The 16,589-nt window shown below is 34.5% G+C and overlaps 2 protein-coding genes across 4 annotated transcripts; both read right to left on the bottom strand.

Moving 5' to 3' along the window:
- Nucleotides 1-261: 261 nt before the first annotated feature.
- Nucleotides 262-6,079, bottom strand: LOC102588960 (uncharacterized). 3 transcript variants are annotated; one of them, XM_006360450.2, is made up of 5 exons: nt 5,981-6,079; nt 4,748-4,908; nt 2,303-3,437; nt 878-1,050; nt 262-745 (listed from the first exon to the last, which is right to left on the bottom strand). In XM_006360450.2, exons 2-5 carry the CDS (start codon nt 4,879-4,881, stop codon nt 634-636), a joined length of 1,554 nt encoding a protein of 517 aa, XP_006360512.1. In that variant the 5' UTR covers nt 4,882-4,908; nt 5,981-6,079; the 3' UTR covers nt 262-633. The 3 variants fall into 3 exon arrangements, with proteins under 3 accessions (XP_006360512.1, XP_006360511.1, XP_015170346.1); XM_006360449.2 differs by having other exon boundaries at nt 4,748-4,916; nt 5,981-6,071; XM_015314860.1 differs by lacking the exon at nt 5,981-6,079 and adding an exon at nt 5,887-5,958.
- Nucleotides 6,080-6,863: 784 nt separating this feature from the next.
- On the bottom strand, nt 6,864-14,620 carry LOC102588632 (uncharacterized). Its single transcript, XM_006360448.2, has 14 exons — nt 13,974-14,620; nt 13,160-13,246; nt 12,364-12,467; nt 12,201-12,251; nt 11,449-11,620; nt 11,011-11,328; nt 10,309-10,512; nt 9,714-10,220; nt 9,342-9,551; nt 8,936-9,124; nt 8,619-8,791; nt 8,020-8,172; nt 7,824-7,905; nt 6,864-7,711 (listed from the first exon to the last, which is right to left on the bottom strand). The coding sequence occupies exons 1-14, from the start codon at nt 14,478-14,480 to the stop codon at nt 7,322-7,324; spliced, it is 3,147 nt and encodes a 1,048-aa protein (XP_006360510.1). The 5' UTR covers nt 14,481-14,620; the 3' UTR covers nt 6,864-7,321.
- Between the last annotated feature and the right edge of the window lie 1,969 nt (nt 14,621-16,589).

Here is a 16,589-nt window from a genome sequence, read left to right as displayed (position 1 = left end):
ATGTCCAAATTACAATAAGCTCCTCACATAGTTTAGGGGTGTAAATATTACGAAAAAATTGAGTTCAAAATGATAAAAAACTGTCGTATAATTTAGGTGTGTAACTGACAATTGCGCTATAGTTACAAAGCATTCTTAGGTCTTATCCCAAGCAAGTTGAAACTGACTATATAAATTATCATTGACCAAATCGTTCCATTACTACAAAAGGCAAGAGTGTAAAAAAGTAACAATACAACACAAACATTCCAACAAAGCTCATTGAACAATGAAACCTCTCATATATTCAAGTAAAGACAGTTTTTGCCTTAAGAGAAAAGAATAGAGCAATCATGGATTTAATCTATTATATCTGGAATTCACAAGTGACATGTTCATTCATTCATGTGATAAATCCATCTAAAAAATACTTACTAAACCACAACTAGCACAAGTTCTATCATACAACTAAGATATCATCGAAAACGTTGAGATTTTGGTTTGAGAGATCCCCCTGTGGTAGAGGATGTAACTTCCATTGCAGCTCCGAAATGATATAATTCGAGAAAAGTGTTCCCCCATGTACCGAATATCACTGCAGCAGCAGCTGGATCTATAGCCAGATTCAAAGCAATCAAAGGAAAAGCAAAGAAGCTATTCTTCAGTCCAAAATTTCACAAAAGCTGTGACACATGCCTTCAATAAAGCAAGGAATGGATTTGTTTCACGTTCACCGGATTTTGTTGAAGTGCCTTTCCATGTTTCACTAGAGAAATTAGCAATCAAAAAATAAATTAGTGGGATTCGTGTTGCAGGAATGATGAACTTGTTGACACTCGAACTAGGGAAAAAAGAGACGGGGAATAGCCTCATCGAAGAGAAGTTATCAGTTACTCACAGATGAATTCTGTCTAGTGGAGGATTGACTCCTTTCTGATGGCTGCTACTATGTTGAATGCTGGCTTTGCCTTTATCTTCAATCAACTCATCCGCAGCTGATTTCTTAGAAGTACCGCTCGCCCTACTGCTACCAACAGTCTCATTAGGCATAGGGCTAGAAGCATTAACTGTCTGCAAAAAGTTTTAACATTTTGAATATAGCATGTTAACATCATAAATGGAGAGAAATTGAACGTTTGTACTAAATAGTCAAAAAGGCGAGCAGGACCCAGATGTAGACGAGGAGTAACAACCCATTTGCATTTACATTAATTGGACCTTAATTAGTTACAACAACAAATTATGCTCGTTAGCTAAAGTTAGCTGCAGATTACAAAATATGATAACCTTAATCATTGCAATCATGGCAGAAAAGCAAAAGTCTAATGCTATGTAGGAGGTAACAATGCAAAGCTGTAAATTCTATACAAATATAGAAATAGACGGACATGCATTTGTTCATGAAAGTAAGCTAAAGTTATATATTACATGTATTTAAGAACTAGCCTGCTTCAAGAAAATTTGCTCCACCACTGAAAATAGTTTCTTTATCAAAGTCAAAGAAACCATAAAAGTTGGAGCATCTTAACCTTCTTAAAATCATTATAGTCGAGGCCGTGATTGCATGAAGTGACTATACAGAAAGGAAGCCACATAAATGCCCACATTGGTATCTCTTTGACAGATTAATTGAAGTGAACTTTGGGAAAAGAGGAAGCTGCCCATCAAAAGATAATATTGGGTTATCAATCTACTATACATACTTTACCCTAGTATTGTCTGATTTCATAATCCTTATCCAAACCAACATACTTGTTAGCTTTCCATCCCACTCACTACCAAGAAAGAACATAAAGCAGGATCTCAAACCAACCCCCAACCCCACCCAAAAAGAACAAAATAAAACACGTGGAAAACAGTTTTTACTATACGTGAGCATTAAGGGGTTAGATAAACTCAAGTTTGTCAGAATGGCTCTAACAAAGAAACTCTCGACTCCAAAATCATGCCCTCTCCTTATTTCTCCACAAGCACTTCAAATTTCTTTCTTTCAATATTAATACTTAATACTACAGTATTAACAGTGCTAGATGCCTAAGAAATGTCTACAAGAATATGCATATCCCTCAGCACTAGTGCATATCACATGAGATGAATTCGCAAACTCCAGACTGTGATTGACTAGACTCTATATTTCCCATACATTTGTCATCTGTACACCCCAACCCAATAATGAGTGCATTAAAGTGTAAGACAAGCACCAGAGGTGATAAACCTTCAATCAAAATATTAATTCATAAATATGAAAGAAAAAGAAGGAACTTGAGAGTTGAGACTCAACCTATGTGAAACATTGCTAAAGTTTACTGCATAAAAAGCTTACCTCACTTAAAGATGATGAAGCCTTGATTCCTACATCAGTGGCAATGGCCACTCTTTCTTCTGAGGAACTTGAAATTTCCAATGATGCCTCTCCAGCTTTCGCCTCTGCTTTCTCGTTCAACAGTTTACTCGACTTCTCTGTTGTTGGATCAGCTATCATCACATCAACTGGCTCAGTTATATGTTCTGCAGCTTTTTCCAAAGAGGTTATCCTGTCATGTTCATGTTCTATTTCTTCCGATGTTTTTGCTACACTAGTTGTTTCATTTAATCCTGAATCCAAATCATCTATTTTCTTAGAAATGGGTCTCAGGGGAAACTTCTCCACCAGTAATTCTGACGTTTTAAGAGGTATTCCAGCTTTTGATGCTTCTAGGTCACTCAATCCACCTTCAACATCTAGATTCTCTCCTACCACCAACTCTGTAGATATTGGTTCTCCATATGTTTCATTGTTTTTAACTGTAGGACGACTAGCATCAACCCCAGAGAGGAGACTCACATTCACACTTTCAGAGATGATCTCAGTAGAATCTAAAACTTGTGCACTGGTATTTTGATGCTTGAAAGAGAGGGTGTTGAGTAAGTCAGATTTACCAGAGATTTCATTTTCTTCAGTTGTCTCAGAGTCACCAGTCATTTGTTCATTGAGCATCTCATGGTCAACTCCATTAATCCCACTAAAATGCAAAACCTCATCCTTGTTTTTTTGATGATCAGATTCAGAATCAATTATGTATGATTCATCAGACTGTTCAATCCTCTTGGAAACGTCACTTGTGTTAGTTTGTAGTCCATCATCTGCAACCATCACCTCATCTATATCAAGCTGTCTATTCACACCAAAATCAGCTTCTTCACGTTTACCCATGTAATGGTTGGGCGCATAACTCGACATAACATAGGTCTCACCAGACAAAGATAAACTTTGTGGTTCAGTTGATATGGATCCTAGTGGATATTCTTCTGCAAACATGATATTGTTCTGCTCTTCAGGAGATAACTTAGCTGGACCTAGAACTCTATTTTCTTGAATTATCTCGCGAACTAGTTCTCGTACTGTGTAGAAAGAGCCACCAACTTCCTTGTGCGTCAAATTAAGTGATGGGAAATTCCCATCATTTGACTTCTGATATCTGCAACCATTAAAGCCAAGAGCAAATAAGATGTCATTCTGTCGATCTAACTGCTGGTAAGTAAAGATATAGTGCTCCAAAGAAGATTGAAATTTCTACTTCTTTTTTCATTGAAAATTTTAAGATCATCAAAAATTTTACTTCGTAGCACCTTTTGGAAGATGTTCATATAGGTAGAGATGACCTAACTAGCAACCTCTGAGACAATGATCATAATCATTGAAACAATAGTCACATTTTATGTCTTTACCGTGGACCTAGCTTATTTATTCACCAACTCTCTACTTTTCTTCTTTGTGCTTATCACTTATCAGAATATGCAGTAGCAGCAGATGAAACCTGCGGGTATCTGTCCCACCAGAGTATGATTATGCATTTGCATCTGAAGATTTATATCCACCAGATGAAGGAAAGGAGGAACACTAACTCACTAAGAGGTTTACCATTTTTGAAAGTGGTTAATAAACAATCCAATAATTGTAAGTTTCAGATGCTTAGGATTGTAGGAGGATAATGAACCCCTCTTTGCAGGATTCATGTATCTCATGAGTCACGGGGGACATGAGTTAAAAGGGAAATTTTACTCATGTATGTTTCTACACCTCCACCTCCCCATCCACCCTCTTGATGTTCTCATCCATCTTCATTGGGAAATAGGTTTAAGAGGTTATTCTACTCATTTGCCCATTTTTTACCCTCCAGCTCTCTCATCGGCCCCCTTCGGCTCCCACACCAACCACCCCCACCCCTAAAAACCTCTTTTTCCTCCCACCTTTTTAACTTCATTTTTCATTTCAGACTGTTTTATTTTGTCGATAGTTTATGCAGTATTTGAGTATTTAACTATACAGGAGTACTATGCATGCCTAATTTGCTAATCTTTAACTACATATTTCTTTTGATAACCATGGTGTCCTAGCCAGCTTGCGCGTACCTCGACTAATCCCACATGATACCTGTCACCTCCCACCAACAACACATACCAAGTGACTCTCTCCACCAAATCTAGGTAGATGGAAAAAATCAAATATTTACATAATACCCTTAAGAAATATCATTTCAAGAACCTGCTCTTAGAATTTGGCAAATCTCACACACAGATATAGCTGATCCGTGAGCTAGACCGAAGCATCATAAGAATTTAAAAGAAGATTAGGTTCAATAGTCAATACTACTAGAATTGATGATGGCATGATACAAAGTAACACATATAATGTTCTAAACCCTAATCAGATCAGTCCAAATCAAACAGACTTGGCAGAAATTATCATAAAAGCTCGGTTCAAGGAAGAAATGAAAAAGTCACTTACTTCTTTATAAAAGTTTCAACCATAGACTTCCTCTCTTCTTTCGAACGCCTAATCCTAGTCTTCCGGCCACCAGAGTCATTGCAAGTAGCAAGGGCAAATGTTTGCCCGACCCAACCACCCTTAATTGTGTGCATGTTTAGTTTTCAGCTACTCATGTAAAGCTGAAATGCCGAACAACAGAAAATGTTAAGCTTCAAGATCAAATATTGAAATTCCACTGCAGAATTTACAAACGATGGAAATAAAATGAAAAGAAGAAAAACTAATTCCATCATATTATTACACACAAAGGCCATATAGTTGAATTTCTCATTTGTCTTGATTTACCCCTGTCAAACAAGTTGATAGGGGTATGGTTAATCTTCAATATTGAAATGGTAATGAAGCAATCTCTTTCAATCCAAGCAAAAATTCTAAGTGAATTAACAAATGATTAAAACGGACACAAAATGATGAACAATATACTCCCTCAACCAACTCCTACTTGTCCACTATACTAAAATAGATGTCTACTTTTACTTGTCCAGACTTAGTTCCTACTTTACCCTTATTATTAACTATAGTCATTTCTCAAAACATTGAATTTATTATATTCAACGAGTGATATAGTAAAATTATTATTCTATTTATTGCTCCTTAATGGGTGAGTCAAGTCAATACTGAACAAGTAAAAATGAACGGAGAGCATTACACCACAATGCAACATGAAGAATCAATATTCCCAGGAATTTTCACTTGTGTTGATGCAATCCGAACGGGATGTCAAGGGTCCTTCAAAAATATCTAAAAACTCGCTAAAATTCGGGGAAATGCACACACTAATCCATGTACCATAGCATATAAACAGTTCAAACATAAAGAACCCTTCAGAAAAAGTTCATACTTTTGTTCCATCTGTAAATCCAGTTTTTTTTTTTTCATTTCCAACAATTTAAAAAATAATATCAACAAGAACAGTTAAACTCAACAATTTTTAATTGGAAGTGAAAAAACAAATTACTTAAACAAGCAAAATTATCATACAATCATTAAGCTAAACCCCCACCAAAAAAGCTTTCTCTTTTCCTACTCTTTTATCTTCGGAATTCTGATACTCATGGAAAAACTAATCAAAATTGAGCAAAAAAAAAACCCATTACCACAATTCCATAAGCAAACGAATTCCAATTACTGCTAAACAATTTTCAGATGTAAAAGACAAAATAAAATATGGAGATTATAGATTGTGTATACCTGGGTAATGGGTGTTTCTGGAAAATAGAGAGAAAAAAAAAATGAGGGCTTTTGAGAGTGATAAACCCTACACAGTGAACACTGAGGAGTGAGACGCCATTTTTCTATTGGTCCACATACAGGGCGGGCAGGCTCATTATTTTTTTTATTTGAATTTATTTTTATTTTTTGGACTTTTTTTTTTAGAAAAAAAAGTAAAAAAACTATTAGTTGAGGAGGATAGGTTTTAGACAAGTATAAAATACTTTATCGATTTATTTTTACTTGTCCACTGTATTCAAAATTGTCTTGAGTCGGGGTCTAAGGTTTGTGTACACTAATTCCTTTCCAGACCTCATTGTGTGGATTACATTGGATATGTTGTTGAAGTTTGAAAATCAAGAGATAATTTATTATATTATATCGATTTTACCCTTGTTGCTAAATATTGTTATTTTTACCAATATTTAGATGACTTATAATAAATAAGAGTAATATAGTAATATTATCCTTTTATTTATTGTATCTTAAAGGATGTGTCAAGTCAAATATGAATAAGTAAAGATGTACAAGCAAATATTATTAATATTATTGTTATTACTATATGTTTTAAACATGTTTTATTTACTAGGTTGATGATAGATATGAGCTTAAATGAGAATTGAATATTGATCATCATCAAGTCGTGATAGGCGAATCCACGATCTAGAGTCCGTTTATTATATGTATACATTCTAAAATTTTCTTCAGTCATATAGATCATTATAGTCAACTCTATAGTGCCAAGTACTCATAGATCCTCCTATGTTCATGGTAGAGATTTTTGACTGTCAAGGTTGAAACCTCTACCCTTCCTGTTTCTCTCAAAAGAATGAGAGACTGAGGAGACACCGCGGTGCTCCAGCAGAGTAAAACTAATTTTGCATTTGCTCTATTGTATTAAAATGTATATACACAGTCGAAAGAATACAATATTCAGCAGAGGCTCAAGCTCATTTCAAATACTGCAGTAACGGAATCTCCACTAGAGAATGTGCCTCTTAGAACCAGAGAATTGTAACGAGCCCCGCATAAGATTGTCCATTATAAAAGCTTTCAAAAATGCTGGTGAGCCACAGATAACCTACTTGCTCTTGCCAAGAGTAATGCACTCTCTCTCCATATGAATATATGTAGTTAGGTCAGTCTAGTATCTCAGTTTCCGTATGTTGATGCAGTTAGAAAGAATTAAACCACTCGTTTGTTGTTTGGTGTCCTTCTCTTGCATCCATAAGCCCAGAGCAAAAATGAGCTTGGTTGCTGTGTTAGGAGCCAAGTGGTGTTTACAAATGGTGTCAAAAATCTCTTTCTAGCCAACATGTGTTATCCTCCAAGTGTCTTTTGTTTATATCCGTGTTTCATTCTGTCCTGTAGTTTCTCTCTCGTCTTTCTCTTCTTGTCCATTTTTTGCCTGTATCTCTCTTCTCTCTCCCTTTCATATATCCCTTGCCAATATATCTCTCCCGTTAATGGCCACAACCATGTTTCATATGGATGGTAATTGTCATCAGCAGCTTCTGCCAAGTCTTCATCCATACTCTTCAACAATGTCATGTTGAAGTACTTTGCCCACATATATCCTTTTCGCTGCTCAACTGGGTGCTGCTCTTCCACCACACCTGAGTGAGGATTAATGTAAACCATCTGCCGTGCACTGTGATAGGCCCAGACATTTACTAACAGTTCCAAAACCCGACAGTAACAATGCTGCTTCTGGTGGTCAGAAACAATCAAAACATAAGAACTTATCCTTCTAGCCTGCATTACTTTGAAGTTTGTACCAAATGTAAACTAGTACTAATGCAATTTATGTCTATAGGCTAACCTCCATGGTTGAATTTGCCAGTATACAATGTGTCCTATTGCTTGAATTCACGTGCAAACCATCCAGAGCATCAACAAATATCCTGAAATTCAAATAATGTTGGTTCAAATAAACAATTCATATTTCAAACTACAATATCCAAATTTATGCAAGTAATACAACACCACACATAAGTATGTTTGTTGCCCTAGATTACCTGGAAAACATAACAAACTCTAGAAACGAAGAGGTTGGCATAACCCAGCTATGTAGGGCTGACCATTTCCCACCATCTTCAGGCATGGGTGGGAGAGCTTCTATATGTGACGGTAAGCCATACATGATACGAAATGCGTCTTGGAAAGCATTTCTGCAAGAATGTTAAAGAATGAGAGTCAGCCGTGAGGAACTTATAAAGGATAATCTCCATTTAACAGCAAAACTACACTCGCCCCTCTGCACATAAGGTGAGGATACTAATTAAGAAGAGTAGGGAAAAATTTCCAGTTTTTTAGCTCTCTTTTAATATTGTACATTCTAGGACACGAATTTCTGAAATCTCCATTTTCAGCTTCTTGGACTTCAGAACATGAATAGTTGAAATAGAATCAACTTGAATTTGGAATTTTTATTCTTTTTTTCAATATAAGTTAAACCTAAATAATGTTATTCATCCAAATTTCTACAAGAGAGATCTAGACTGTTCAAATACAAGAAACCTATCCACCAAAATGGAAAGGAAAAAATGTTGGCAGGAATGCATAATTTTGAAATAAATCTATGTTCAAATCCCACTGTACGCAATATAATATTTACCTACAGTTGCCTCCATTCAATATATCGCACATTGACCAGAAGGTAAGGGCATCATTGCTTCCTGTAAATCCACCATCCACATCCAAATGTGCCCAATAGTATATTACATCACCTTTAACCTTTGCCTGTATTGTTTCTTCTAGGGCCAGCTCAGCATTTTTAGATAAGGAAACCTGATAAGCACAGAATCCTATATGAAACTTGTTAACAAGAAAAGAGTACATAGAAGATTATGTGCGAAGATGCCAATGTCAAGTTTAACAATTACAAGAAGAACTAGTTCACACATCAAGATTCATCAGGAACTAATAACATACTTTTCTTCCAGTAGCTCGCCATGACTGGAATCCAATCCAGGGTCGTCTATGAATATTATCCAAATGGTTTGCAATTGAAAACATGCCACCCATCTCACAGAGGATATTCCGGTAGTAGGTCTCATTCAAGAGGGTAAGACGGCCAACTGCATCAACATCATCTGATCTCAATCTTCGTGCTTTAGTTGACTATAAGGGAAAATGCCATAGTTAGAGCCAAAGAAACGAGAGATGTAGCATAATGAAGTAAATAAAATTTAAGAGAATGTACTTAATCTGCATTAGCAAATATGTATAGCATATAGCATTGTATTTTTAAAAACTTCATTTCTGTACAAAGAGATGCCAAAAAACGAGAGGAAACCATATGAAACTGAAACATATGGAATAAGTCAAAGGAACTCACTAGGCTCAATCCACGGTACAAAGAGCCATGATGCAGAAATGACCAAGCCCCAGTTCCATCATAAACCTCATAAATGCATATTGGTTGCCCAGTCCTTTCCAGCTCTCCTTCATCTCTTTCATTAGTTTCAAACCGAAGCTTTTCAGCTTTTCGAGCATTACGATATATATCATCCCACTTACCAATGTCCTTTTCCATTCTTTCCTCAATCTACATATAGAGAAAATGTGCTCAACAGATCTTGCATCAAAGGGAATTCAAGAAAGTAGAAACATGGACTAGTAAAGATCTTTTTTATTTCTTTTTGCGTTTTGGTTATGGGATTGGATTGGACAGGGAAAGACTACCTTTCAGTAAAAGTTATTCACATACCTCCTCCGATTCGAGTCTATCTACTTCCTCAGAACGCTCCATTTCATTTAAGATGTCCCAATCCAACTCACTTGGAAAGTCTTCCTTTATAGCCTCCGGATCATCTCTCGATACATTCAATGGAACAAAACCTGTCATCTCTAATTCAAGGTCATCAACAACACTGGAATTGATTGGATCCACATCCTTCATTTGAAGATCTTCTATGTCCTTAGGATCCTCTAAATCCTTTTGGAAATAACCCCACTCCCATGAGTCCTGCTTAAGCTGAGAGGTGTCTCCTGGAAGTATGACATCAGATGGGAAAGTAATGACATTCTCCAGCAGCTTTGCATACCCTGTAATGCATTCCACTGCAAACATGTTCTTGGAAAGCAGCCTCCCAGAAGATGCAATAGTGTGAGCAAATCTCGTTAGTTTTCCATCAGATATAAGTAGTGAGAAATCTTGCACCAATTCATTTGAATTATGTTGAGAGAAGATGATTCCATGTACTTCATCAACAACCTGAATACAGAAAGTTATTCCAGGGAAAACAAATTAGTATTCTACTTTTCAGCTTAAAAAGGTTGCCAACAACACTTGATCGACTTACATATTTCTTAATGACAGGGTAGTCTGGCGCAACAATTGGTATTCCAAACGACATAGCTCGTATCAGAATAGGAGGAAATTCTTGCTCATATTGGGGGGAGAAGTAGAGGACAATGTCAGCAATCAGTGTAATACCGTTAACATCACCCTTCATATCATGGTGTGAAAGAGATCCCTCATGAAGTCCTAGACGAGTAGCAATATCCTACAAATTTTGAGACAGTTTTAAATTTTATTGCATAGATAATTGTAAGTAAACCACATGTTACTGCTGTTGCAAAATGCTGTGAAGCATTATTCAATATCATTTGAACGTTCATCTCAACCTAACAAATAACACAGTAAAGCACTAGCAAGGAGTGAAGACAATAAAAAATGGAAAACACATGATGGATGACAGAAGGGTGAAAAGTTTAGGTAGGTAACTAAGACAACAAAGCCCTTTAAAGTATAAAATCAAGAGAAAATGATTCAGAACTTCCTTGTCTAAATGAGTTTCAGTTGTTATGCATAAATTTATCAAAAAAGATTTATCCTTTTTCCAATTTAAACAACAAAACTTCTTTTAAGATTGAGATGAAACACTAGCGAAGCAGAGGAAGGCAAAGACAAGCCATCAATTACAAGGACAGAATAAGGAGTAAAATAGGAAGCAGAAATTATGAATTATCTATATTACTATTACATAATTCAAGAATTCTACCTGCAATGCATCATTATACCCATCACTGGAATTTCCTGACATGAAAACAAACTTCAGTCTCTCTTCAACATCACTTCCAGCAAATTTGAGTAGCAAAGGTTCTATATGACGAATGGACAACGCATAATCCCATGACAGCTCATTGTAGAGAATGGAACTTCCAAAAACTAAAACCAAGAGATCATCTTTGCCAAAACCATATTTCTCCCTTGATTGAGATTTTGAATGTCTCCTACTATAACTGCCAGCAGCCCAATTGTCTTTTGGTGATCCGGGGATCACAAAGAAGTTTCCAGTGTCAAGTCCACTATATAACATCTATAACAGGAGAAATACCAGGGTTGAGTACATGATAAGCTTGATGAGGACTTGAAATAAACCAAAAAATTCTGAAAATATAAAATCAGAACGAGAAACAGAGAAGAATATTGTATATACCGGCAGAGAGTAATCCGGAAATACAATAACATCAGCCCTACGAAAAGAATCTCTCCAATGAGAAATAAGATTTTCCCAGCCCATGTTTTCATAGAGACGAAGGCGACTTGCAAGAGTATCTTGTTGAATTATCCATACAAGGGGGACAGAGCAAAACGGCTCCTGCATAAGGCTGCATAAATATAGAACTCACAAACCATAATATCTCAAACAAAATGTAGAAATGCAAAGGATTACTACGAGATCTAGATTCATCTTTGTTACATGGTCTCCCAGTATTGCCGACATACCCATGTCGAGAAGGACTGATATGGCTATGGTACTTTGTAGGCATCATTTAGAGTACATCAAGAATGTAACAATAAAAACTGAACATACTAGTGTTGAATCATCTAATAATAACATAAAGTCAATTTGACAGTAGGAGTGAATTACTATAATATCCTACAGCTCTGTTCTTCATTCAAATGTTATTGCAACACTAGGTTCAAGCCTTTTTTTTATGTTGTAAAAGTCAAGCATATGCACAAGTACTGCTTAAAACTCTCGCAAGAGAAATTCAGAATATAGGACAAGAATACTGTAAAGAAAAACTCATTGCCTGTACATTTCACATTAAAATAGCTTAAATTTTCAAAATAGAAGACCAACACACATTTTAGCTTGTTATTGGTAAATAATGCTCACATGACGTTCATGCTGAATCTCCTAGAATAATGAAAAGTAAGCTTCATCCAATAGGCTAGTCATACCTTGATATAGCATTTTTATCTTCAAGTGAATCAGCAATAACACCGTCAAAACTGCATGAATGAAAATGTAGAAACTAATACAAACCGAGCTAATTAACAGTAACGATAGCAAAGTTACAGAAATGGACTGTCATGAGGATCCAAGATGGCAGAGCATGCTTACATTGACCAATCAATGAGATCATATCTATCAGCAGTTAAAATTGATACTTTCCCTCCTATTTCTTCCCATATGGATCTCGCTATGCCATCCTCCACAGTATATATCTGCAAAAAAGAGTTTTAAGTAGGGTATAAGATTGCACATACCGATTATACACCACTATCAAACAAGGTGCAGTCCTTCTGTCACAACTTTGATATGGTACCATATTTTCCACTAATCATACTTTAATCCGAAGTTCAGATAGAGAACCAACGACTTATAGACAAATTAAAATGTTATAATCAGATGTGTGATGCAATTATCATTTAAAAGATATGGATGGAAAAAAGAAAAGGAATCATAACAAATAAGAATAACCATAACTTAAATAAGAAACTGCAGAGCAAACAGGAAGAACATATGACATTGTAGTTCAAAAAAAAACTTGTTTCCATAACCTGCCAGATCAGTCCCCTCCCTGCTCCAAGAGAAGAACCCCCTTCAATTTCCCAGAACCTAAGGTGTATTAATCTCAATGGGCCAATAGGATCCAGTTCTTAACCCGAATTTACCTCTTTGCAACCAAACTTTCACTCAATCTCAAATAAGAAGTTCGTTATATATGAATCTAAAATAGAAATTTCAGGTCAAAAGAATCACTATAGCTGAAATACCATCTTTTGTAGCAGAATTACAATCTGAAGTGTATAATAATTGCAAGTTGCAACACAGATCTTAAAGTTATTATGTCTTAGACAGTACATATATAGGATACAGCAAGCAGATATTACAACTTGAAGTTACCAAAAATTACCTTAATCATATAGCCTAGTCCCCGTAAGTTCTTCACCACAGTAGATAGCATCAATGACAGTGGGTCCTTCCTCATGTTTCCTAAGACCTTACACAGTCAAATTGAAGCACAGTTAAATTAGTGGAAGCTAAAGAGACCAATGCAATGTGCATTTTGATATAGAAATAGCAGCAGGGAAGACATAATATATTATGAAGGCAACCAAATCAGAATCAATCTTTTCTCTATGCATTTTAAAAGCAAACGGAAAGGTATAATCCATGTAAAATAAAATCACTCACATCTGCTAAACTGAAAAACTGCAGGAACCAAGTAAAGATCACAGGGTCATGAACAATGAGCAAGAGGGGATTGTATATATTCTTAAATATGTCAAAATGTTGTGCTCATATTTTATTCTCACTAATTAACAAATAAAAAGTTACAGCATATCCTCCAAATTCAGACAAACACTAAAATTATAGTTTCAGGCATGTAAGAGCATTATCCTGCCACTATCACAATTCACACAATGATATGAAATTCTTCAGTTTGAATCATCTCCCAAGCTCTAACGCTCTAGAATAAACTCCACTAACATGCATCTAGATCCTACAGGTTCAACCAAAAAAAAAAAAAAAAAAATCTACAAAATATTTACTTACAATTTTACTGAAAAATCGTTCACTCATTATATTTGAACTTGCTTTCTTCTGCATTTTTATGACGATCGTTCTAACAGCTTCCTAAGTTCTATGGAGATTGTATATTACTATTAACCACACATTTACAATTCGCATACTTGAACATGAACACAGGCATATAGAATTCTTACTAGCGCAATCCGAGGAGGCCGAACACCAATTCTAGGCTGATTCCTAACCAAGTCCAAACCATTACCAAGCTGAAACCTCCGTGGTTGAACAAACTCCAATGAACTCCCTAACTTCAAATCATCCCTAACAGACCACCTCCAACGAGCTCTCTCATTTTGCCTAAACACCGACATGATTGAACTCTGTAACACCATAGACGCTAACGCAAAAACAAAAATAACCATAAATATACACAAATATAACCATTTCCCTCTGAAACAGAAGAAAATCAGCTTCCTACTAAAAGATCGGTTATGGTGATGGTGATGATGAGATCGTGCCAGAGTTTTCCACTGCCGATCCGGCGAAGAAGAAGAAGACGGCAACGTTACCGTCTCCGTCGGTCTCTGTGAATTTCTCTTGAAACGAAAACGGTCACGGATCGAGTGAAATCCACCGCCGGAGCTTATGGCATTGTTATCATTCTTATCCTTATTGTCGTCGCCGGAGCTACGTCCCATCGTCATTGTAATCTAATCGGAATTTGTATGAATTTGTGATTTGAATTCCGTTTTTGGCATTGAAAAGAGTGTGATTTCTGAATCGGAAGAAAATGGCAAATGGCGGAATAGCAGTAGTAGAAATCTGTTTATATTGTTTTGCTTTACACAGCTTCTACACTCGTTTTTCTCTGTAATCTCACTGTTGATTGTTAACTATTATTAACACTATTTCTAATCCCTTAATTATTGAAAATTTTAATTTCACTCCTTCAACTTATTGATTATACATATTTTGACCTTTAATTACTTTTAAGTATGCTTTTAATCCTTTTACACATAAAGTATCCTTTTTCGAGTTTTATACCTAAACAGTAAGATGCATGAGTTCTTTTACCTGAATTATACCGAATCACACCTCAATTATAAGTTGTTATTTTTTTTAAATCTGAAATATCCAGAACACCTAATAGTTTAAGTAGGAAACTTTTAAAAATCAAATATTTCAGGTGTATTTTTTATTCTTTAAATTTATAAATATTTGTTACAAAATTTTACTCCCTCTTTTTTGTTTGTTGGTTTTTGACTTGGTATGAAGTTTAAGAAATTAAAAAAAAAAAGACTTTTGAATTGTATGTTCTAAAACTAAAATTAGGTAGAATGTACCAAAATGTTTTTTAATTTAGGGATTTTTAAATATGTCACGTTGAAAATTGTAATTAAAGAGTTACAAAAAAGAATGGACATTTTTTACATGAACTAAGAATAATAGGACAAACAAATTAAAACAAAGGGAGCAATAATTCTTACTTTCATCATTTACATATTAGTATGTTATATTAAAATTATATTATTACTCAATACTAGAGGCTAATATACTTCTAAAAATAGTTTAAGTTTTACTTATTTCTCACATAAAAGATTCGAAGTATACACTATAATTAATTGAAGATAATAATAGGTGAACCAAAGATTTATACCGTTCAACAGATGATAAAATTAAAATAATTTTTTTTCTCCAACTTACGTAAGTCCTTACCATTATATTTTTCTATTTTCTATTTTTATTTAACCTTATTAATTTGGAGAGTGTTTTGATTAAGACATTTTTTTTTCTATTTAGACTATCATGATATCGACTAAATAACAGTGTGATTGACCTAATTTTTAAAAAGAAATGCAAATCAGTAAATGCAATGAATTATATATTAATAGGACCACATCTGAATTTTTTAATAATATAGAGACCAAAAATACTATAGTACATATTTCTTTATTTACTTGTATATTTCTAATTTATTTTAAAATTTTGTGATTGAATATTCAACATGATGAAATGATCTGTGGGCTCTACGTGCTTTGCCGGCAGGAAAATATTGAAAGAATTATTTTATTATTAAAAAGGTTAAATGATCGATATGAATATTTTATCATACATGATCTTAAAAAAATAAGTAATTGATGTTAAAATTAAAACATGAGAAAAGTGGTTTTCTCTTGAGATCCACAAATAAATATTTTAGTTAAATTATCTTTGTAGTAGTAGTAATATTTTTCTAACGACGTGCATAAGGCAAATATTATAAATAAAATAGACTGAAATATTAAATTCTGATTTTAGTTCTTAATCTTCAAAATGTATTTTTTTTCCTTTACGCAAGATAAAAAGTATGTAATATTTGAATTATTTTAGAATTATATTACTATCAAATATGGACACGCTTTACATAATAATTATAATACACTAGTAAAGTGGGAGAAAAATTAATAATTACAAATAAATAATTTTGTTTCTAATAATTTGAAAAAATCTATATATTTTATACATAGTAGAAAGTTAATACTTTTGGTGAAACCGTGCAAAAAGTTTGTTACAAAATTGTTTTTTTTATCTTTTTGTTCACCATTATTTTTTATTAATAGAAAATAACGTACTTGTGCCATTAATTATTGAAACAAAAACAGAAAATATTTCACCATCAATAATACTATAACAGAAAATCATAATCTGGAAATTGAGTTTGTGGTCCAAAAATTTCGATGGATTTAAAATTTGAATTTTACTTTTTTATCGAATGGATTTGGAGTGTATAATATTTTTTTTTAGGATGTTAAATTGGAATGGATTGGAGTTAT

Source organism: Solanum tuberosum, unplaced genomic scaffold (assembly GCF_000226075.1).
Source record: "Solanum tuberosum cultivar DM 1-3 516 R44 unplaced genomic scaffold, SolTub_3.0 scf00324, whole genome shotgun sequence".
Lineage (NCBI taxonomy): Eukaryota > Viridiplantae > Streptophyta > Magnoliopsida > Solanales > Solanaceae > Solanum > Solanum tuberosum.
The sequence above is the reverse complement of the archived record's forward strand: the minus strand, read 5'-3'. Positions and strand labels throughout refer to the sequence as shown.